This window comes from Xyrauchen texanus, chromosome 29 (assembly GCF_025860055.1).
Source record: "Xyrauchen texanus isolate HMW12.3.18 chromosome 29, RBS_HiC_50CHRs, whole genome shotgun sequence".
Lineage (NCBI taxonomy): Eukaryota > Metazoa > Chordata > Actinopteri > Cypriniformes > Catostomidae > Xyrauchen > Xyrauchen texanus.
In genome coordinates this window covers 21,382,669-21,406,127 of record NC_068304.1, presented here as the reverse complement: position 1 = coordinate 21,406,127, position 23,459 = coordinate 21,382,669, and the positions used below count along the sequence as shown (strand labels likewise).

General features: G+C 39.4%; 1 protein-coding gene across 2 annotated transcripts in view; it reads left to right on the top strand.

Moving 5' to 3' along the window:
• LOC127623284 (cortactin-binding protein 2-like) overlaps positions 1-23,459 on the top strand; it is a 59,709-nt gene that overhangs the window by 32,079 nt on the left and 4,171 nt on the right. For both annotated transcript variants that reach the window (XM_052097671.1, XM_052097673.1), the window contains 14 exons: positions 3,347-3,571; positions 5,615-7,058; positions 9,265-9,471; positions 10,610-10,709; positions 10,879-11,029; positions 11,882-12,109; positions 12,615-12,732; positions 13,176-13,436; positions 15,273-15,368; positions 15,798-15,877; positions 17,242-17,328; positions 17,725-17,824; positions 22,972-23,127; positions 23,256-23,437. In XM_052097671.1, the coding sequence (XP_051953631.1) occupies positions 3,347-3,571; positions 5,615-7,058; positions 9,265-9,471; positions 10,610-10,709; positions 10,879-11,029; positions 11,882-12,109; positions 12,615-12,732; positions 13,176-13,436; positions 15,273-15,368; positions 15,798-15,877; positions 17,242-17,328; positions 17,725-17,824; positions 22,972-23,127; positions 23,256-23,437 (3,435 nt within the window). The remainder of the gene's footprint in view (positions 1-3,346; positions 3,572-5,614; positions 7,059-9,264; positions 9,472-10,609; positions 10,710-10,878; positions 11,030-11,881; positions 12,110-12,614; positions 12,733-13,175; positions 13,437-15,272; positions 15,369-15,797; positions 15,878-17,241; positions 17,329-17,724; positions 17,825-22,971; positions 23,128-23,255; positions 23,438-23,459) is intronic.

The following is a 23,459-nucleotide window of genomic DNA, read 5'->3' as shown; positions in this document are numbered from 1 at the left end:
GAATCTCAGTTGCCTCTGCGTCTGAGACCGTCAATCCGCACTTCTTATCGCATGACTTGTTGAGCGTGTTTCTGCGTGTGTGGAGGCTTCATGCTATTCCATGCGGCATCCAAGCACAACTCACCATGAGCCCAATCGAGAGCGAGAACCACATTATGGTGACCACGAGGAGGTTACCCCATGTGACTCTACCCTCCCTAGCAACCGAGCCAATTGGGTTGTTTGAGAGACCTGAATTCTGGTTTCGAACTCGTGACTCCGGGAGTGGTAGTCAACGTCTTGACTCGCTGAGCTACCCAGGCCCCCCGCAGAATAATTAAATAAGCCTGGTCAAATTTTGGACCAGTACTGTTCATTTGCTCTTGTTAAATGGACTGAGTGTATCTCAATTTGAAGCCCTTGAAATCTATGATACACAGTATAAGTAAACCGATCCTGAAGCCCAATATGAAAGTGATCAATCTCCAGGATTGTACGCGTGTGTGTTTGTACTCCTACTGATTTATTATTTCCTTTGGTGAGGCAGTAGCACACAGAGACCAACAGCCCCGGGATGCTTTGTGCTGTTAGCACTGTTCCTCCCACCGCCATTACACAGGCTGCTCTAACTTAGCACACCATGTAGAGTGTAAATTTGTAGATTATCTCTCCTGTTTGTTCTGCATATTAATTTTATTGCATTGCTCTTTCTGGACAGTGGGGACTGTAGATCAGCTCAGTCGGTTGTATGACACCGAAGCATGTTTTTGAGAACTGACTCACTTGGAATTGTGTGGTGCACCGATAAGTAAATTTGAGGCTGATATGATCTCCGATTTTTTTCTTAAAGTGCCCTTTGCCACATTTTGCAAGTTAAATGTTGCAGTAAAATGTTTATGCCCTGCCCCACACAGAAAAATTATGGTAATAATTCAAAAGCACACACCTCAAAACTGATGTGACCAATTTCAATTCTAGTGAGACTTTTCTAGTTTAAAGTGTTAAGGGGAAGTCAAGTCAAACCCATCAAACAGTAGGCATCCTTGAAATGCCAAACAGCACTGACAGTCTTTGCCATGGACGTCCCTGCATTTTCCAGCAGGACAACGGCAAACCACATACTACCCAGATTACAAGTACATGGCTGCGTAAGAAGAGGGTGCAGGTATCGCAATCTCCAATTGAGAAGCGCAAGATAAGGCAACAAAGGCCCCATACAATTGCGCATCTGAAGACCTGCATAATGGATGAATGGGGGAAAATTCTACATGCTAACTTAAAATATTTGTGTCTTTAGTGCCCAAATGCTAAATGAGTGTTATTAGATGCAATGGTGATGTTACACAGTGGTAAACCCTCGACTGTCCCAACTTTTTTGAAGCGTGTTGCAATCATCTGATTTGAAATTAGTGTATATTTAACTCAATAAAAAAATTATCACAAGGTGAAACTCAAATAATGTGTTGTTGTAGTGCTTTCAGTATAGCACAGGGTGAATAGAATTTACAAATCACTTCTTTTTGTTTTTATTAGCATTTTCCATACTGTCCTTTTCGAAAATGTGGTTGTAGTATGCAATGGGGCACATTATGAACCTTATCAGCTGGGCTCATGAATCTTAATGAGCTGACTTAAAGTTCGCTCAATAGTCCAGACTGATTTCTGAAAGGTAGACACTGAAAAAAAATTACTAACATAGAAGGATTACTGCTTGCATGTTTGTTTAGTTCATTTAGTAATGCACTCAGTTGGCTCATTGTTTACGTGGCCAGCTACAATTTCTTTGCACGCTTGCCAAGCAAAACAAAATACTTAAAATATAATGACTGGTGGGAATACAAACTTAGATGTGTCTAAAAGTTGTTCTAATGCTTGTATCTACACCATTCTATCTTTGTATTTCCTTGTAGTGAAATACAATATTACTCTTCTATGTTGATATGTGTTGAGGAAAACGTCCCATTTGTATCTTGTTGGTTGCTGTCAGCAAAGTTGACTCTTTGCTGAACCTGCTGAGATGACCAGCTGATCTTGACACGTAAAAACCGGGTTTAATGATCTCCCTGGGAAATGTGCTAACCTGCACTCTCTCTGAGCTTGTATGCTTGGGTGAAACATGTCAGGGTGTATTAACAGGTTTGGGAGGATTACTTTTGAAATGTATTCCACTACAGATTACAGAATACATGATGTAAAATTTCATTTGTAACATATTCTGTTAGATTACTCAAGGTCAGTAACATATTCTAAATACTTTGGATTACTTCTTCAGCACTGGTTGATTTTTTTTCACTTGTTTTGACTATAAAAACTCTGCCAGTACAATAAGATAAAATGCACATGTTAAAAATACATTCTCTGAAAAACCTAAATATCTTATGCAGTGTTGTTTCAAAAACAAGATCAATCAAATTAATCTTGTTTTAAGGATTTTTAGATATTTTTACATGAAAACAATACAAAAATTATTATCAAGAATATGCTTTTTGCCCTAATATCAAAGGTCTTACTAGAATAAAGAAATTGTGATCCAACGCAAATTTTCTTGATAAAAAAATAAGATTGTGCATGTAAAATGGCTAGAAATAGCATTTTTGATTAGTGTAAAGATGACAATTTACACAAGTATTATTTCTATTTCTTCTGCTCCAAAATTACTTCTCTGTCTGAATGTAACACATCATAAGTGTTTCACCACTGTTCAAATGCACTTTGGATCGCATCCTTTATATGTATATGGAAATGTTTTACATCTGAAAGGACTAAATATTAAATTAAACAAATGTCAATAAAATGCAAAGTAATTTCTTCAGAAATCAAAATACTTTTTGAATGTAACTGTATTCTAAATACCAATGATTTAAATTGTAACTGTAGTGGAATACAGTTACTTATATTTTGTATTTTAAATACGTAATCCTGTTACATGTATTCCGTTTCTCCCCAACCCTGTGTATTAAGAGGTCTGTGAATGTCGGCATTTGTGATGTACAAGAGTAAAAATTCATCTTTTATTATTATGTTTCACTTTAATGAGTAAGCCATAATTGTCTTTGTATTGACGTGTCCACACTTGAACAGTTCCCACTACAGATTCCCACAAGAGCACACTCTTGGTTGAGACTTCCACATCTCTTAGTCAAAGAACATTAAGTGAGCAAGACATTACTTCTCACCCACCACTTACAGGTATCTCCAAAGGAACGTAATGTGTAGTGATCGCTCCATGCTATTTGCCAGCATCCCACTGGCACTCATTGCCATCATAATGATGATAGGATTTGTATTTACCTCTTGACCTGTAGAATATTTCTGTTTCTAATTGATCTATTGTATTTATCTTTTTTCTCCATTCCTATCTTTGCAGGCTCGTAGGAAAGAAGTATTTCTGCAGGAACGGTATGGACAATTCACCCTAACGGACCCGTTCCTTGCCTTGCAGAGGGACTTTGAGCCTGAAACGGGGGCAAAGGACCATAGGCCTGTTAGTGCAAGCCCCATCACCGTTCTAGAAGCTGTAATGGCCCACTGCCGCAAGATGCAGGAGAGGATGTCTGCCCAGCTTTCGGCTGCCGAGAGCAGACAGAAGAGGGTAGGACATTAATTTGTATATTTTTCATTGTGTGTTTGTGTGTTAAACAGAGGAAGTCTATAGAAAGGATTGTGTGTGTAGAGAGTTTTGAATTCCCTGCTGAATAAACGGCTAAAACCAGCATGAGCTGGTTTGCTAGTTTTAGCTGGTCTAGCTGGTATCCCAGACTACCCAAGCTAGTCTTCATCTGGATTAGCTGGTTCAGCCTTACTATTTAAGTTACCAAACTACTTTTAAAACAAACAAATAAGCTTAGGCAAGTTAAAGCTTCTTTTTTCAGTTTATTTCCAGAGTATTTACATATTCTCTGTTTGTGTCTGAAATAAGTCCTCCTTTTCTGGATGATTAACTTGGCTGTCAGAGGTTTGCTGACATGTCCTACAGTAGTTTTTTTCAGAATATTATTCTAGAATACAGTGTGTGCACCAATGTGTTGTATTTTGGGGGGTTGTGAAGTAAAGAATTTGGAAATGTCTTCACCGTTTTTGTTGATAATTATCTGGCACAAGTGATGACAGGAAATTTGGATGTTTAAACGAAATCCAAATCAATTAAAATCCTTCAGTCAATCATGAAAGCATAGTACACACCATAGAAGAAGAAGAGTAGATGTTGGAGGATTAGAGAAATGGATGCTAGGCTCCAACAAGCTCTGCCAAACACCTCCATATATCCATATTTCACAATATGAGGAGCACTGCAGAGAATATGAACTACATGATAACAAAGCTGGTCTTGAGATTTGAATCCACACTCAGGCATTCTTGTTCCATGTGATCCCTGACTTATAACTGCACACTTCTGAAGACCAGATATAAAGTGTGCCCACCATTTCAGTGGCTTCAGTTATATATTGTAGGATATATTTTTATATACTCTATAGGTAACACATATATTTTTATGGTACACATACAGTCTCTGACACTGAGAAGACCTCTGTTCCAATAATAAACACTTGTGCTTAGTTGTTATGGTGATAGCTCTCATATTGTATAGTTAAATTCATCAGCTCTTACAGTATATACATTGAGCAATTTTATTTATGAATATTAGCTGTTGTATATTGTCACACTGATTTCTGTGTGTTTTTGTCTGACCGCTGTTATTAAGTAGTTTCTTTTACTGTCATTATTTCTAAGGAAGAGTTCAGATATTGGATATCTTTAAATAAGGCCTGCTCTCCTATCTGTAACCCATAGAGTGAATAAGAATTACTTGGTTGACTTTGCTTCTGTTTGTCCTTGTAAAGTCATGTTATGTCTTGTGGGTTTTCAGTCAATTATATTAGTAGCTTGCCACTTCTAGGATATTCAATTCCCTTTTGATGATTATATTCAAAATAAATTGATAACTCAAAGGTCAAATGCAATTAAACATGACTAAAGGGATCAGCCCAGCCAGTACCTTTGCACATGTTTTTTTCCTGAGTAATGATCCTCTGACCTATTTTACAAAGGTACAAATAATAAAGCCAGCAGACCCTAAAATAGATAGTGTTTATTAATATAATTTATATTATTTGTCAACCATGTGGAGTGCATATAGTTAAAGCACTACAGCTGAATACACCTGTTAAAACAAAGTGAATTTTCATGCTGATCCAAGCTGGTTTATGCTGGTGTGGTGCTGATCTTGTCATACTTCTCACCTCCAAAACTTCAGCATGTTTTTGTTTGTTTTATCAGTGAAGCTGGTAGACCAAGGAAGTCTTGCTGTTAAACTTGTTAAGAAGCCTGGAGGGGACACATGCCAGTATTCAAAACACAAATATGCTTTTGACTTAAAAGCTTAATATTTGAACAATGTTGATTTTAAGCAACCTCTAATTTGAGGAGGTTGTTTAGACATCACTCTGTATACCTTGCAGGCAGTTTCATTGTATTTGATTGTAAAATTATATATTTTTTAAATAGTATTGTACTTGTTGTATGAAGGACTGACTTAACTACTTAATAATTAGGTATATTTTTATAAGTGTCTTGCTTTATGTGTGTTATCTGCTCACTGTGAGTTTCACGTTTGCCATGCTGCTGCTGTGTCTAGCTTGAGATGGAGAAACTGCAGCTGCAGAGTCTGGAGCAGGAGCACAGGAAGCTGTCGGCTCAGCTAAAGGATGAACGAGAGAAAAACAAACACGTGGTGATGTCACTAGTGCATGAATGCAAGCAGCTAGCTGCTCGTGTTGTCGAAGAGAACCAGCGCTTTGAAGAGCTGTCATCCCGCACTGATCAGGATGGCCACTCCGTGGGACGACTGGAGGAAGAGCTTGCGATTGAGCACCATCGTAGCCAACAGATGGAGGCGGAGATGGAGAAACAGCTGGCCGAGTTTGACACAGAGCGAGAGCAGCTTCGTGCCAGGCTTAGCCGCGAGGAGACGCGTTCTGCAGAGCTGCGTGCTGAAAGCGAGATTCTACACCAGCAGGTGGAGCAGCTAAGAACTGAGCGATGCAAAGATGCCCCACCACTGCCTTCTGGTACCCCAGCATCTGCCACTGTCCCTGCCCCAGTTAAACCCAAGACTATGACATCTGTGGCCGTGGGCACTGAAGCAGTCATCTGTAAGGAATCATCCTCTCAAACAGACCTTCCTTTGGAAAATGAAGTGCCTAAGAAGGTGCTACTCACCATCCCTGTCAAGCCTACTGGTACCAACTACACTAGCTTGAACCTCCCTAAAACTCACAGTGCAGGACGGGGACTACACCATGGGAGCTCTCAGGCAGAAAATGGTGGTGAGGGCCAAACGGTTCCACATGGTTCACACTCACCTGGTGTGTCTCTTACCTTGCCAACTGGGGTCAGCCCCCGCGTCCAGGCGGCCCGTTACAAATTCCAGCCCTCATCCTCGGAGCAGGACCAAAATGGAACACCAAACCAGAGTCCCCCTTCACGTGACCTGTCCCCTACAAACCGAGATATTTTTGCAGCCAAGCAGCAGGCGCGCCACACTGTCACACAGGTTCTTTCCCGTTTCACAAGCCCACCTGCAGGGGGTCCCCCTTCAGTTCTACGGTCTGGTCTCCCACACTCCACATCTGAGGGGGGGCCCTTCGCAGGGCGTTTAGGACACCCGACTGTGGCCCGCATCGACAGGGGTAATCCACCCCCCATCCCGCCAAAAAAACCAGGACTATCCCAGACACCATCCCCTCCTCACCCACCAATCAAAGTAGTAAGTGAAGCCAACAGGCCCCTGGGAACTGGATTGGGGGTGGGTCTTGCCAAATCAACTGCCACCCCTCAACTTCCACCAAAGCCCTCCTTAGATTTGGGTGGTACAGTCCCAGCCTTGACTGCGTCACAGGTGGGTGCTTCCATCACTGGCTGGTCGTGGGGGCCACAGCCTAAAGCAGCATGTGTGGAGTGTCCCCCTGTCACCACCACCTCCACCAAAGCTACCATTGTCAGTAGCCCTTCCATAAATCTTGTTAGTGTTCCATCCTATAGCCCCCAGCATCCGGGCAGCCCCCTGGCAGCAGCATCAGGTAAAAGGGTGCTCTGTTCTTCACCCTTTCTTTCACTGCTTCTCCACTATACTCCCCTCCTTTTTCATGCTTGATGCTTTCCCCTGTAAGTCTTTTCAGAGGAGGATGTAGACTTGGAGTAGCTAAGAGAGGAGTATTCATACTCTTGTAGGTTAACCTACATGTAGAAACCTCACAATGTAATGAATAAGTTCAATGTAACCAAGATTTTAAGATTTGTAAAGGCATGTCAGTCCATGTCAGGACAGTTTATCTTTACCAAAGCACTTTTAGTTCTAAACAGGTCAGTTTGACTTATTGACCTCCTCTTGACGAAGCGGGTGACTAGGGGGTCTTTCCTGTAACCCACTTTATTCTGAAGCTGATGCCAGAGGCTGCTCTCTCCCTTTCCACCCATTCACCTACAGCATGGTTGTGCCTGTGTTCTACCACTAACCTGTTTCCCAAAGTGTCTTAAACTAAGCGTTCCACTGTGTTCATGCTGCCACTTGTCTCTTAGTTTCATCTAGTGAAATAAACTTGTAAATGTATTTTTGTTCCCTGCACCTTTTAAATGAAATTTCATTCTTTGATCTCACTTAAGTTCTCAGAACTAACCAAATGTAATTGTATTTGTTGTGAAATTGCGCTTTCTTAACCATGTCTCTCTGCATCAGTTCAGCACAGTAGCGTTTATCTCTATTTCTTTGATACACCACAGATGATGTTTTTGTTGAAGTGTAAATGGTTATCTTTTCAGTGATAGGCTAGTTCCAAAATTCCAATATGGTTATCCCTGCAGAAAAGAAACAGCCTATACCAGCCTAATATGATTTACTGGTGTAAGCTGGTCTCCCAGCTGGTGTTCAGTTCTGCCTGACTGGCTGACAAGTGCCCAAATCCCCTCTAAAACCATCGAAACAGAACAACCTTGTGAGCTTGGCCAGGCAGGGAGACCGGTTAATCATCCGAAGGCTGGTTTAAGCTGTGTTTTTCAGCAGGGTGTTCATTTTGTAGGGTAACATTGGCCTGTATGGCAAACATATAATGAGACAGCTCCAATTAAAGTTACATTTTCCTCTTGGAAAGAGTGTCAGAAGCTTTAGAGTTCTCTCAAATTTTTTAAATACCACTCTGTCTCTGCAGGCCTCTCCATATCTATCTGAGAGCACCAGAGAAAAGCAATTGAAATCATGATTAAAAACAGAGCAAGTATTCCACCAGAGTCTTCTTCCTCATTGTCAATAGAGACTGATCCACAGGGTAGCTCTGAGAAACTTTGGTAGTTAGCTGTCATCGGTAGTATTTTTCTCCCTCTCTCTGCAGCCACTCAGCCATAGAAGTTATCCTCTGCTCTCTCTGTTGTCAGTTTTAACCCAAAAATAATCTTATGCTTTCTACTGAACATCAATGAAACACCCCCACATTTCTCTCTTTCTCACTCCTACCCATTCAACTAACAGATAGACATAGATAATCCCTGGAGACAAAGCTATTTACAAACTTGCCTTGAGCGTTAGGACTCAGATACTAGAGTAGTTGCATCTACAGTGCAATACACGTTACTTGAATTCTGTTTTTGCATAGGTACCAATTTACCCTTAGCATTCCCTATGATTTGTCAAATTTCATCTGTTTCTCTTAGTTGCCATCGTTCTAACACTGTTTAATTAACACGTATCACAAAATCAGATTCATGTTTCGGTTTGACTGACAAAATTTGAGGCATGACTTAAATTAATGTGCTGTAAACAGCCTGCTGTCTGATTTGATTTTTAATTCATTCATTCATTCATTCATTCCTTTGTTTATTTATTTAACTTTTTTGGCTGATCTAAAACAGATGAAGTTGACATTAAAATATGTTATTTGAAGAATAGTAGAGGGTGATTGCAGATACACTTTAGAATAATTAATGTCTAGTTTTGTGCCAAAATTGGTACATTATTTCATATAATTATTTCCAATTTTTTAACAAATTCGGCTAAGTTTGTATTTCCTCTGGAACTAAAATTTTATATATTCTTTTCTCTGGAGGATAATTTGATTACTGAACTACAAAATACTTGCTCCAGGCAGCACTGTTCCACTGGTAGTTGGACAAATAATTTCTCTCAATGACAAATGGATTCATTCTTCTGGGATATTGTTTTGGTTCAGGGAGCACATTTTGACCAATGCAAGTACCCTGTCTCACCAGTTACTGCTCTTGCTTGAACCCTCTCAGGCTGGTGTCCCTCCATAATCCCCTCGCTAACCTGCGGTGACCCCGTCCCCCTGGATGACGGGCAAACCCTTCTCCTCCAAGCTGCTTCCCAGGGAAATGTCACTTTATTGTCTATGCTGCTTAACCAAGATCCACTATTGGATATTCATCACCGCCATCATGAATTAACCTCTGCCTTGATCTCTGCTGCTCTGAATGGACACACAGGTATGTTGTGTGAAGATAAGCAATTGTACACAGAGGAAAGATTGAAACTTGCTAGCCTTGTGGTGCTTTCTCAGTTGATGTAGTTTTACTTTGTCTAAGTAGTCTCATTAGCCAGTGAATGTACTTCTGTAGATATGAATTGTACATGAACGGAATATATATTTGTATCAATATAAAAATGTATATGTATATATTAGGGCTGTCAGTTGATTGCATAATATGCAGAGAAAATTGCTCCAATCAAGATAATTTAACAACATTGCTTTATTGTGGCAGATCAGTAAATAATTTAATAGATGTTACAAAAAGTCTTTCTAAGTCAATATATTGTTTGTTTTATTTCCATTTCATTGTACAAAAGCTTATCACTGCCTACAGCACTCGAATTGTCAATCTATCTGAGGTAGACGTAGAGGATGTTCACACAGGACGGATTCTCGCATTCCATAAATGCTATTTTGGAATTGTTGGTCTGTGTAGGTGCATGCAAACCAATGGATGTTGTGTTGTGTCTTACTGTTTTTTACATAGTGAGCACTGTTTGTTAAGACAAAGTGACAATTTAATTATAGTTCAACTTTAAAAAACTTGTTTCGAGACCCCTCAATTCTTTTCCATTGTGTTACAATCTGTCCAGCTGTTGATGACCACAAGAACGTGCATTGTGTGAATGGCTTTGCTTGCTCTTTATGTGATTAGGCGAGGTCTGTTGCCTGTGGTGGTAGGTGGTGCTGCACTAACTGCAGACTCTCAAACATGAGGGCAGTACTTCAAGCTTGAAATCCCCTGATGGTGGGAAAAGTCCCTTATCATGGAATGTATGTGTGGTTCAGAGGGTATAATTAATTGCGTTATATTGTTTACATTATATTTTCTTTCTTTATTCTTTTGTTTTATTATTAAGTGGAGAGGGAGATAGGGAATGACGGGGATAAGAGGGGGAATGGGAAGGGGTAAAGGACTCGAACTCTGCATCATATGTCGGAGCTTTGCAAAAGGCTATGGCTCTGACATTAATATGTCATTTCTAACATAATTTGATAATCTGACATGTTAAATTAACAGCCATAGTGTGTGTATATATATATATATAAACATATACTGTATATACAATAATGGATTTTTGTCTCTTCTGCAGACTGCTTAAATCTGCTGCTGACTTCAGGGGTGTCTGCTGAAGCTACAGATGAAACAGGATTTACACCGTTACATGCTGCTGCTAAAAACGGTCACCACGGGTAAGTGCCTATCCCTTGGCCCCATTTCCTTATAATTTCTATTTCTGAAATTTGAGAGCAGTGACACTTTTACACACCATGTGTCTCCCCATACTGTATATAATATCCAGTTAAGTCATGTTTATGTCGCTGATGTGTTGCTCTATACATGCTGCACTCACTCTGGTAGGTGTGTTAAAGCTCTTGTCAAGTTTGGAGCTGATGTAGACAGAGAGTGTTCTCATGGAAGGACCCCTCTGTACCTGGCTTGTGAACAGGGACATGTAGAGTGTGTGAAAGTCTTGCTGGATGCAGAAGCAGACCGGTCACACGTTACCACTGTGAGTTCTCAGTCACACACTGACACCAGCGTCTCAAAAATGTCAATTACGTTCTGCGCTTCTGAACACTTTAGGAAGTACTGCCCCTCTTGCCATCTCCATTATTTCGCTGTCTGTGTTGCATATAATTATGGTGCCTATATTAGTAACACTTAATTATGCCCTGTATATTTTCTCAGTTTGCTGTAATTTACTTGGCTGAAAAAATTTCTAAATACCCTGGGATATTCTAAAAGTCTAAATCACGATGGTCTTCTATTATTATATTTGCTGGTTGGTTTATCTTGTGTGCATATACACTACCGGTCAAAAGTTTTGAAACACTTACTCACTCATTCTTTATTACAATTTTTATTTTTCACATTTTAGAATAATAGTAAAGTCATCGAAACTATGGAATAACATCGATGGAACTATGGGAATTATGTTGTGACTTAACAAAATCCAAAATAAATCAAAACTGTGTTATATTTTAGTATCTTCACAGTAGTCACCCTTTGACTAGAATTTGCAGACATGTGCTCCTAACATTTTCTCAACCAACTGCATTTTAAACAGTATTGAAGGAGTTCCCATCTATGTTGGGCACTTATTGGCTGCTTTCCTTTATTATTTGTCATCAATTTCAAATTTTAGTTTTATAATGAAATAAATTAATATGGTGGTACAATTATATTTTTGTCTACAAAACTAATTTCAAACATTTAAGCATACGCCTTCAGATCAAACGATTTTTAAGATCATGAGAAACATTTCAGTCAAGTGTTTCAAAGATTGTGACCGGTAGTGTATGTTTTTGTGATCTCTTTGGTGTATGCATAAATTGTGTGCTGATGTGTTTATTGTTCACAGGACAACTGCACAGCTCTGCACGCTTCAGTCAGTTCAGGTCACGTGGACACTCTGAAGCTCCTGCTACACCACCCGTCTCTTGAACCAGAGCTGGGTCACCCTCCCTCTCCTTGGGGCCCCAATCAAGAGCTCCTACACCCTGCCACAGTCAAGGCCAGCTACTTCCTCAACCACAGTAACCAGGATGGCTGGACTGCTGCCCATATCGCTGCATCCAGGGGCTACAAGGTGACAAATATTTACCAAGCACATTCATTTGACATAACACACATCTAAAGACTAAGAATATTTAAGGTCTAAGTGTACAGTATGTATTTATCTGATTATACTTAAAGGGGCACATAAAGGGACAGTTCAGCCAAATAAGAAAATACTGTAATTTTTTACTAAATTGCATATTTAAAACCCATAACCCATATTACATTCTTCCATGGAACACAAAAGGGGATGTGAGGCAGAATTTTAGGGACTCACAGCCTCAGTCCACATTTACTAATTGTATGAAGAAAAAATATACAATGAAAATGAATGGTGACGGAGGCTGTCATTCCTTGACATTCTGCCTCGCATCCTGTTTTGTGTTCCATGGGAGATAGTCATACAGATTGGAAACAACATGAGTGTGAGTAAAGTATCACAAAATGTTCCCGCTAATGCATTCAAAAAAGCTATTTAACATCTCAGTATTTGTTTGTCTGACACCCGGAGATGAGTTGACATTCTGAGTTTTCAGAAATGCCTGGAGGTTTTGTGTAACCACAGTCAACAGAACATTGAGAAGAGGGACAATTGCAATCGCACCATACATGATGTTGCCACAGATGACTGCAAAGACCTACTAGAAAACCTGGGTGAGTAAAGCTTGACAGAGGGAGAGTGCTAACTCTTTGTGTGCATTTGTTTGTGCACATTCACTAGTTTGGCCTTGCAGGAGATCACCAACCTTCTAATGAAGTTCACCCAAAAATGACATTTCTGACATTATTTGCTAACCCTCATGTTGTTTCAAATCCATATGATGTTCTTCCTTGTGTAACAAAAAAATTAAACCTCAGGCAAAATCTTAACCTCTGTCAGTATTCAACTGTGAAGTGAATGGTGACTGTGGCAAACACCTAGTTTTGTGTTCCATGGAAGAATTTAACTCATACGAGTTTGGAACATCATAAGGATGAGTGAATGATGACAGACATTTCATTTTTGAATGAACAATACATTTTCAACTGCTCACAAATCAATTACAAATCACAAAGCTTTCCTCTTTTTTTAAACTGTGCTTTCTGTCCTACTTCAGACTGGTATACAGTGGTTGTACAGGTGCAGATGGGCTCAACAGAACATCTTTGCCCCGTGGATCTCCTGGAGGATGGCTTCACTGTTGGCAAAGTGACAATTCAGCGCCACACCAGCTGGGTGGAATTGGAGAGGTCCTTGAGTCACCTGCTGACCAATCACCTTCAGCAAGTTTGTGGGAGCTGGGAGCTACAGGAAGGGGTTGGCAGAGCAGACGCTCCTTTGGGCCTATCTGCTGACAGCATGGCCTCTGTTATTATAGGTAAACACATCCACAGTCACTTTGCCTAATTGTTAGCTCCGATGCTCTTTTCTTAATATTGCAAGTTTGGTACGTGATTTCAGTAATATATATATAATTATATAAATTATATATATAATTTTTTTTTTATTGTGTAAATTATGTAAATGATTATGTGCATGATTAACATCTTTGACGAATGTCCATTGTGCCACATCTTCATGTTGTTGTTTTTTTTTTCAGCATCTCACATGAGGTGTGTTTTAGGATTTTAACTTTTTTACGTCTAAACACCTGCATTGTTTACATATGTTGCATAGTTACGTTTTTCAACGCAAGAACACGTTCTGTCTAAACAGCTCCTAACTGTGTAGCTGCTGCTTAAATTTTACGATTTTTAAGTTCTTAACTTGTGTCTATTCTACCACTTGATTGTAATAATATATAGTTAATGCAGTTGTTTTTGGAATTTAAAAACTCAAGAAATCTATAAATCAGACTTCATCCTTATTAAGATACTTTTAAATTGTGGCATTATTGGCATGACAATGACACACACAAAAAAAGGGTTAGTTGACCCAAAAATGACCTACAGAGCTGAGATATTCTTCTACATTTGTTAAATGTATTCTGCTGAAGAAAGGAAGCTATACACACCTGGGATGGAGTAAATGGTGAGAGAATTTCAAATTTTTGGGTGAACTAACCCTTTAATGGTTCTAAAATATAATTTATTGTCTTTATGCAAAATATGATTTACGAAATATGACCTGGATATTTCTTTGTGAGATTTAAGTGTTTCAGTTAACCAGCATGTTTGAATACACAGTGCAGGTGCCATCATCATTTCACGTTTCATTAAAACATCATCATTAAAAGTTTGAAATTCAGAATGCAAACTGTAGACGAGAGACACGTTTGCAGCAGCTATTCTAGGATGACCCCAGCCTTCTGAACAGCTGTGGTGCTTCCTGAATTGCCTGTGGTCACTATTCAAGTTTTAATTACCCCACCTCAGCAATTTCAAACTCATTGATGCACAAAAAATTAGCACAGAATCTAATATAGCCTAATGTATTGCTAAATATATTGAATATATCATATAATAATATAATAATAATCAATGATATAATAATAAGATTTGTGATGGAACCTCTGATTATAGAAATCTACAATTGGCACTTAGTGTTGGAGCTGGTTTATCAAAGGCTAAACCACACACACACACACACACACACAAACGTGCCATTATTTACTTGTGTAGGCTCTTCAGTTGTTATGCTGACTCTTGTTTGAGTGAGTGACTTTAAAATGGCTCTTGTCTTGGGTGTTGTCCAACGCCACACTGGGCCAAGTAGGGAAGGACGTGGGACAGGGGCCTAATTGAACTTGGCTTGACCCGAGGGTTGTCATGCAGGGTTGCTGAAAATAAACTTGCCTTTTCCAAGTTCTCACCTATCTCTTTCATACCCCTCTGGCCTTCTTCCTCTCTGTTTCACACTCTTTCTTTCACCACTTCTTTTTTTGTTTACACTCAACTCCTCCGTTAAAACAATGTGTTTCGAAACACCAAGAGCAGATGTCAAAATGAAATTATTCGGCCAACAGAAAGCAACATGATTTGAAATTTCAGACAGAAAATATAAGACAGACTGACAGACATGAAAGAGAGAGGGAGAGGATTTGTAGGGAAAAAAATGACAAGTTGACATACTAGAGATGAAAACTGCTTCCTTATCAATAAAGATTACATTTTCACATCTTTCGCCATAAGCGGACACATTAATCTATCAGATCTTGAATGTACTAAATATCTTCCTCTTGTTAAACAGCGTTTTTTGTATGTGTGAATTTTAGGTGATGCCGTCTGGCTGCCGGGGCAGGAGTTGGCTCAGTCACCTTGGGACCTTGTTCGAAAGCACCTGAGTCAACATATTACCATACATCTTAAAGGTGGGATTTGTGACCATTTCATACATCCCCTTTCAACCTTAAAGACCCCATCAAATCAAAATTGGAGTTTTGTGGAGTTTCTTTTTTTTTTTTTTTTAAAGTTGACAAAATCATCTGTTAGTGTGATTCACATCTTTTATATGAGAATATCAGCAGAATATCTCGAGTTTAAATGCTTTTTTTTTGTTTACACGTGTTATTCATTTACGATGAATAACCTTGCTATCCTCCCTGTCATCACATGACCCTGATATTTAGCGGGGCTCCAGAATATTCCATCTCATGTAACAGCATTTCAAAATAACTCTGCGAAACCCTCGCTTAAATCCATTTCACACAGCTCTGCTGATGTCTGTGTGTTGTGCTCTTTGATATGCTGTGTAGGCTTGATTTATGGCTCATGGCTTCTATGATTTTGCTCTCTGTCAGGCCTGTCAGAGTGCTCTTTGGATGAGATGACGTACGACTCCCTGATCCCTCTACAGCTGCTGCAGAACTACGTCCGCCTGGTACACTGACTCACTCTAGCGTTTTTAGCATGTCTGAAACCCCTGTTGCAGTTTCTGCCAAATGGGTCGACTTTTTGATTAAAGGGATAGTTCACTGAAAAATTACAATTCTGTCATTTACTCTCCCTCATATTGTTCCAAACCTGTAAGACGCTATTTCTTCCATGGCACACAAAAGGAGAAATTATATTTACTCTTTTCCATGTTCTTACAATGAATGCAGAATTAAGTTTTCAAGCTTCAAAATGGATGCAAAAACACTATACTTACTTTTGTGTGAGAAACAGTCCAAGAAGTTATTATTCACTGGTTATCTCCCCATTTAGTGAGCGGTTAAAATGGTTGTGACATAAGGAATCAAGTTTTCCTTCATCTTTTGACGAGTTCACTGTACTATAAAAACATACTGTAAGTTTCAGAACTTAAAACTTCCTCCACACTGCAAAATATTATTTGTTGAAACCAAGCTGCCAAAATGACTCGTTCTCTACTTCCTACATTGTGATGTCCTACTGTTTTAGCCATTTGCATCTGACCACCTCCACAACAACACATCAACGCCTACTTTACCTTATTACTTCTGTAGCCCCACCCAGTAGCGGTGAGCAGTGAGATGGCAAGAGGAGAGAGCAGGTCAGACAAGAGCAGAGAGCCAATCAGAACAGTGGCTGTTTACTCAAATCATAAAGGAGAAACAGCACCAAAACCAAGTGTTTCTGACAGAGGGTCAGAATGAGGGAGAAAAAATTATCATGCTTCTCTCATGAACATTTGAATGCGACAAGGAGTGCTAAGGCATGTCAAGAGTTCAATTTAAAAAATAACAATACAATTTTGGTCTCTTCTACAAACTAAGTTATCCTATGAAATTTTCTTCAAAATGTCTCCTTTTCTTGTACATTGAAGAAAGTCTTTTTGAATTACATGAGAGTGAGTTAAAAATAACATAATTTTGTGCTGAGAAAGAAAAAATACATAGAGTTTGGGGAAAAAGAAAACAAGGCACATTTTGATGTGGATGTTTACTTATACTGTAGGATCAAAACAACATTCTGTGAGCCATTGACACCAATTTGGCACCTTAAGGTAACAGATACTATTTGTGATTTAAAATGCTGTAATAAAATCTTTATGCACTGCAGCAGCCAGAAATTTTAGGTAACAAAAACCCCTCTAAAACACATTTGAGTAAACAAGCTTGCATAATGTAAAGGCATGTGTAAATAAAATAATTGGCATGGGCTTCGAAATTAACCTATTCCAGATGAAATAATACATGTGCCCATTGTTCATGAAAGTTAGCAGTGTTGAAGGAAGTGGTACATTTTGATGGACTTTTGCTGGTTGTTTTTGATCATGGTCAGGTGGAGCAATACCATAACATCATCTTTCATGGGCTGGAAGGAAGTTTTCAGGAGTACATAGCCAATCAGATCTCTCATTATATAAAGGTAAGAGAAGACCTAACACAAAACTGTTGATTTACATTATTGTAATTGTATTTAATGAAACCCCAAAAAAGGATAAAAAGATATTCAAGAGAGGGAGTGGGGGAATTGAGGTTATCCATCTAGAAATTATTGGATTGTGAAAAGTGCATTGATGAATCATGCATAATATGACTAGGAATAGTAAGTAAATCATTTCAGTTGTGATTTTCATTTAGACCTTTAATAAGTCACAAATTTAAAGACTGAGAAGAATATAGAGTAAAAGTTAAACATGGGCTAAAGCTCTCTTTAAAAAGCAGACATGAGATTGTGTCAGGATTTTTTAATTACTAGTGTGTTTCAGTTTGTCTCATGTGCTGTGGATGTTTATGGTGCACCTGTTATGTGTGTTTGCAGCACAGACAGGAAACTCTAGGGATTGGCTGTGATATCGTCAGGGTGGAGATGGATGAGAGTCTATCTAAAGAGCACCTACTGGAGATCTTCATCAACTGTGGTAAGAGCCTCTCCATCCTCTACAATAATTTGGTGTTGATTCTATGAGGGAGTCACATTTCACAGGTGATGATGAAGGAAAAGGAACAGAGAAAGCCTTGTAGCTTAAAATATGCATGATTCTGGAGTCGCGTGACGCCATGCGAGGAGCGGACATGTAAACTGAAAGCTCTGCGCACTTTGCTAGTAATTATTTTTATGTCATAAACCGGTGAGATTCGATACACCCTGCTACATATCTGTACTTTGAAGTCAACATGGCAAAGAATGCAAAATCCTCGGGCTCTGGAGATTTTTAAAGACACTTACGTGCTCAAGCAGAGACATCAGTGGGAGAAATTCAACGTCATCTGTCCAACATGTCTGTGATGCTGACGAAAGTTGTTGCTGACTTCGAGGATCTTGGTGTAATACGTCGATCGATTACTGCGATGGAAACTAAATTCTCTGAGTTGGTTAAAAGAATCTGGGATGTCGAGGGATGGATCGATTATCTGGAGTCATCAGAGAGGGAATTAGCTGCAAATCTGCTAGTGACCAAGATAGACTTGGAATTCCTTTGGGAAAAACTGGAGGATTTGTTGAAATTCCTGAGCATGAAAAAGGCAGAGATATGATGAAATTCCTAGACAAGCTCTTCCCGAGTCTGCTTGACATAACAGGTCATAAGCTGGAAATCGAGCGAGCTCACAGGCCTCGATCAATTCTGGCCAAATTTCTTAGATAACAGGTCATAAGCTGGAAATCGAGCGAGCTCACAGGCCTCGATCAATTCTGGCCAAATTTCTTAGATCATCCAATAAAGATCTCGTGTTGCGCGAGGCGAGGAGCAAAGGAAAGCTTTCTTGGAAGAATCACAGCATTTTCTTGTTCCCAGACTTTCCGAATTCGACAAGAGAAACATGATCGATTTAAGGAATGCAAGAAACTCTTACATCAATGGAAGATTGCTTTTGCACTGTTTCCGGCCAAACTGAGAATAGATACTAAGGATGGCTGAAAAATATTTGTATGCCCACAGCAAGCATTGTCTTACATAGAGACAATGGGGTGAGTAAACCATTTGGTTTCTCATGTGGCCCCCAAGTGAACTTGACTTGACATACACTACTGTCTGAGGAAGCTGGGTGCCTTTTTTTGTTTCTTTTTGTGTTGGTTCCTCCTTGCGGCTGGAGTATGTTTTGTGGAATAACACTCCTTTAAGAGACTTTTTTTTATAGACAAAGGGTCGCTTTTACACTGATGTTCCTGGCCAAATTGAGAATAGATACTAAGGATGGCTGAAAATATTTACATACCCATAACAAGCGATGTCTTTCATAAAATCAATGGACTGAGGAAGTCATGGTGTGTTTCACATGTGCCGCCAAGTGATCTTGTCTCACTGAACATATACTTGATGGGCACCTTTTTGTTTCTTTTTGTGCTGGTTCCGCCTAGCAGCTGGATTTTGTTTTGTGGAATAACATTCCTTGAGGATATTTGTGGATGAATCTGCTCTTTCTTTGTTCTTATCCCTCCTGTTGGTTTAAGTTTGTTTCGTGGAGTATTTTTTGCAGGACATTGGAGTGATTAGCCGGCTCACTGAACATTCGTTTGACTGTCCGAGGCAACTGAATGGTTTTATTTTTATTTCTTTATTTGTATATATTTATTAAAAGTTCAAATTTTTGTAGAACCATCCACTAGCGGCTGGAGTTTCTTTTATGGAGGAACACACCTTTGTTTTGTGAATGAATCTACACATTCTTTGTGTTTATTCTGCCTATTGGCTGGATTTAGTTTTATAGATTATTTTCTGTTATGTTATTCTGTCTCACAAAATTTGTACAGAAGCACCGGACTTGAGCAATCTGACGGCAAAGTTGTCGCAGGGACTCTCGTAGGTGTACGTGGACTGTTTGAGTTAAGAGGGCTGGACACCAGTTGGCGCTGTCGTGCGCGGAGTTAATGCGCATGTTTTTCTTTTTTCTGTTTGTTTTGTTCTGAGGGAAGTTTAGGGTTTCACTGTTGCACTAATGTTGGAATGTGATCTTCATATTTTATTTTTGACACACGATCTATTTTTTCTATTATATAAAAATGTCAAATGATAAAATTAGTGGATTGTCTCTCTCTCTCTCTACGTGGAATGGGTTGGGGCACCCCTTTTCTTAAATGGAAGAAATATGACATACTGTTTCTTCAAGAAACACATCTTTCCCCACAGGAAGCTAAAAAAATCTGTGAAGATATGGGGTGGAAATGTTTTATTTAGTGCTGGCTCAAGTAAGAGCAGGGGAGTCATTACACTGATAAGTAAACATCTACAGTTCAAATGTCTCAAATAGATGAAAGATAAATTAGGAAGAGTCATTATTGTTTTAGCAGAAATTCAGGGGCAAAGGTTGATTTTGGCTAATATTAACGCACCTAACGTTGATGATCAGGGCTTTTTTTATAGATCTTGAAGGGATGTTGCAAGCCGCTGGCACCCCTCATGATATAATATTGGGAGGAGGCTTTAATATATTGATGGACTCAGTCCTTGATCATAGTGAAGCAAAAGTGTGCAAGCCCCTAGAGCAACAATGACACTTCATATGATTTGTAAAAATCTTAGTCTTACAGATATTTGGAGACTATTAAACCCATCTGGTAGGTACTATAAATGTTTTCATCAGTCCATAAGATTTAATCTATAATATATATTTTTTTACCATATCCAAGTCCCTCATTTCTTCTGTCATTGATTGCTCAATTGGAAACATCTTAGTCTCAGATCACGCCCTGGTGATTTTAGATGCGTTGCCACATATGTAGAACAAGAAATCATATAGTTGGCACTTTAATGTATCCCTTTTGCAAAATCCTGATTTCCAACAAACGTTAAAGGCTGAAATCAATGTTTACATGGAGACCAACTGGTCCTCAGAATCCTGTGGCTTGGGAGGCACTTAAGGCCGTTCTTAGGGGTCAGATAATACAGTATGCCTCATTCATCAAAAAATACAAAGCACAAGAACTCGTGGAGTTGGAAGAGAATATTAAAAGTATCGAGACTGATGGCCTCAGATATAATACTATTTAGTTCACAGAAAGTGGTTTTGGTTATTTAGGGCAAGACAGTCATATTTTGAGTCAGGGGACAAAGAAGGGAAGCTTTTGGCTAGATATATAAAGCAGAGAGCCTTTTTCTACCATTCCCTCAGTGAAATCTGTTTTTGGTGAAATTTTTACCTTAGCCATTGATATTAATAATGCTTTTAAAGAATTTTATCTTGATCTTTATATATCCACGTCTTCTGATGAAGATATTAGAAACTTTGTGGAATCCCTAAACTGACAACTAAGCAAAAAATTATCTTGATTCTGTGATAAACTTGGAGGAGCTTGACAAGGTAATTAAGCCCCTGCCTACAGGCAAAGCTCTTTGGTCAGATGGCTTTGCTACTCTTTTTTGTTGTTCTGGCTCCACTTTTGTTAGAAGTTTATATGAATCATTAAAGAATGGAAAGCTTCCGCCAACCATGACACAAGCCAGGAGCAGTTTGATTCTTAAAAAGGAAAAAGATACAAGCGAGTGTAAGAGTTACAATCCAATTTCGCATATCCAGCTAGACGTTAAAATGTTGTCAAAAATTTTGGGTAACAGATTAAGTAAAGTTATGACATCTCTTATGCATACAGATCAGGTGGGGTTTATTCTGGGCCGCATAACATTAGGCATTTAATCAGTATGTGGTCAGTGGCGAATGATGGTCGCTGCCATCTCACTTGATGCTGAAAAGGTGTTTGATATGGTAGAATGGGGTTATCTTTTTAAGATTTTGGAAATGTACAGGTTCAGGAATACTTTTATTGAATGGATTAAGTTACTTTACTGTAGTGGAGGTACAAACAAATTGATTAATTTCAGATTATTTTACTCTGGATTGGGGCAACCAGCAGGGTTGTCCTCTTTCACTATTATTGTTCTGTCTTGCCCTGGAATCATTAGCAGCTGTGATAAGAAAGGAAGATGATTTTCCAGGGGTGATGGCGTGAGGTGTGGCGCATAAGATTCTGCTTTACGCAGATGATATTTTATTATTCATCTCTGACCCTACTAGATCTATGCCTTGCCTCCACAGAATTATTATTTCCTTTTCTAAGTTCTCGGGATACAGATTTAATTGGTCTAAGTCCGAAGCTTTGGCTTTGACATTTTGTTTTATTATTATGCATTAGGTCTCAGACATTTGGCTCATTGGTCGCTTCCACCTGAGAAAGCCCCTCCCTGGTTTTGTATTGAACAGGAAGTTCTTGCCCCTATTTCGCCATTGCAAAGCCTTTCTATTAAACTAATAGGAGATTAGTTATCTCGCATTTGCACGCAGTAGGTATGGACAAAAGTCTCCAGAGTGTTTATTTCTGACATTTTATTTAAATGTTGCCTCGACTTTGTGGCTTAATCCCAAATTATGTATTAATAAGCCCCCTTTCTGAATTGTGAGTGGGGTTACTACACTCAGTGACCTAAATTAGAGTGGAGATCCTCTGAAGATTTGGTTCAACATTTTGGCTTCCCCAGATCTCCGTGTTATAGGTATTTACAGCTACGACACCTGCTCTGTACTTTTTTGGGAGTGGCATACGACCCCCGAAAGCGGCAGATACTCTGGGAGTGGTGATTACTGCTTTTGGAAAAGGTCATGAGGCATCAGTGTATTACTCACTTCTAATTCAGAGTCGGGTGGATGGAGCTTCAACTTCCCTCAAGAGATTATGGGAGAAAGATTTAAACTTGGTATTTGAAGAGGGAGTGTGGGCTAGGATTCTAAAATACATCAGGTCTGCATCTAGAGATGCAAGGGTGCGCCTTATGCGTTTCAAGATTTTACATTGATTTTATTGGACCCCCTCTAGATTGTATAGGCTTGGTCTTAAAGACACGTCCACCTGCTGGCGATGCCAATCAGAGGAAGGAGACATAACCCATGTCTTTTGGGGGGGTGTTAAGATCAGGAGTTCTAATTTTTTTCTACATTTTCTGTTATGTTTCTTTAATTTGTTGAATGGAATCAATAAAATGTGTTAATAATTAAAAAAAACTATGCATGATTCTGTGCATGTGATGTGTATAGAAAAAAAATGAACTCTTCAATTTTAGTGGTTTGTGTGTATCAGGGTTCCTGGTGTCTTTGCATGACGGCAGTGCAGGGCGATGTGTGGTGGTGGTCCTGGAGGGTCTGGAGAAAACTCACTCTCTCAGCCACATTCTGGGAGATCTGTGTGAGGCCCTGGAGAACCGAGGATCAGTCTATACCTTCTCCCTCAACAATGGTGAGATTTAGATACATTCATACACACGAAGCACAGCTAAAACTTTGCAGTAAGTTTTAATTAATTCAGACCTGAAAAAGAAATTCACTGCATGAGGTGACTTATTTCTACTTGTTTTGGTCACATAGGTCACGATGGGCTTTACTACTTCCGAGAAAGGAGTTTTCTGATTGGCACGCTGGCCAGGTCATGCCTGCAAGGAGCTGAGCTACGATTACAGCAGCACTTCCGCTGGGTTCAGCTGCGCTGGGACACTGAGCCCATCAAAGGCATGCTGGGACGTCATCTCTGCAGAAAACTCCTCCACAAGGTCAGCCCTGCTCATTATCTAA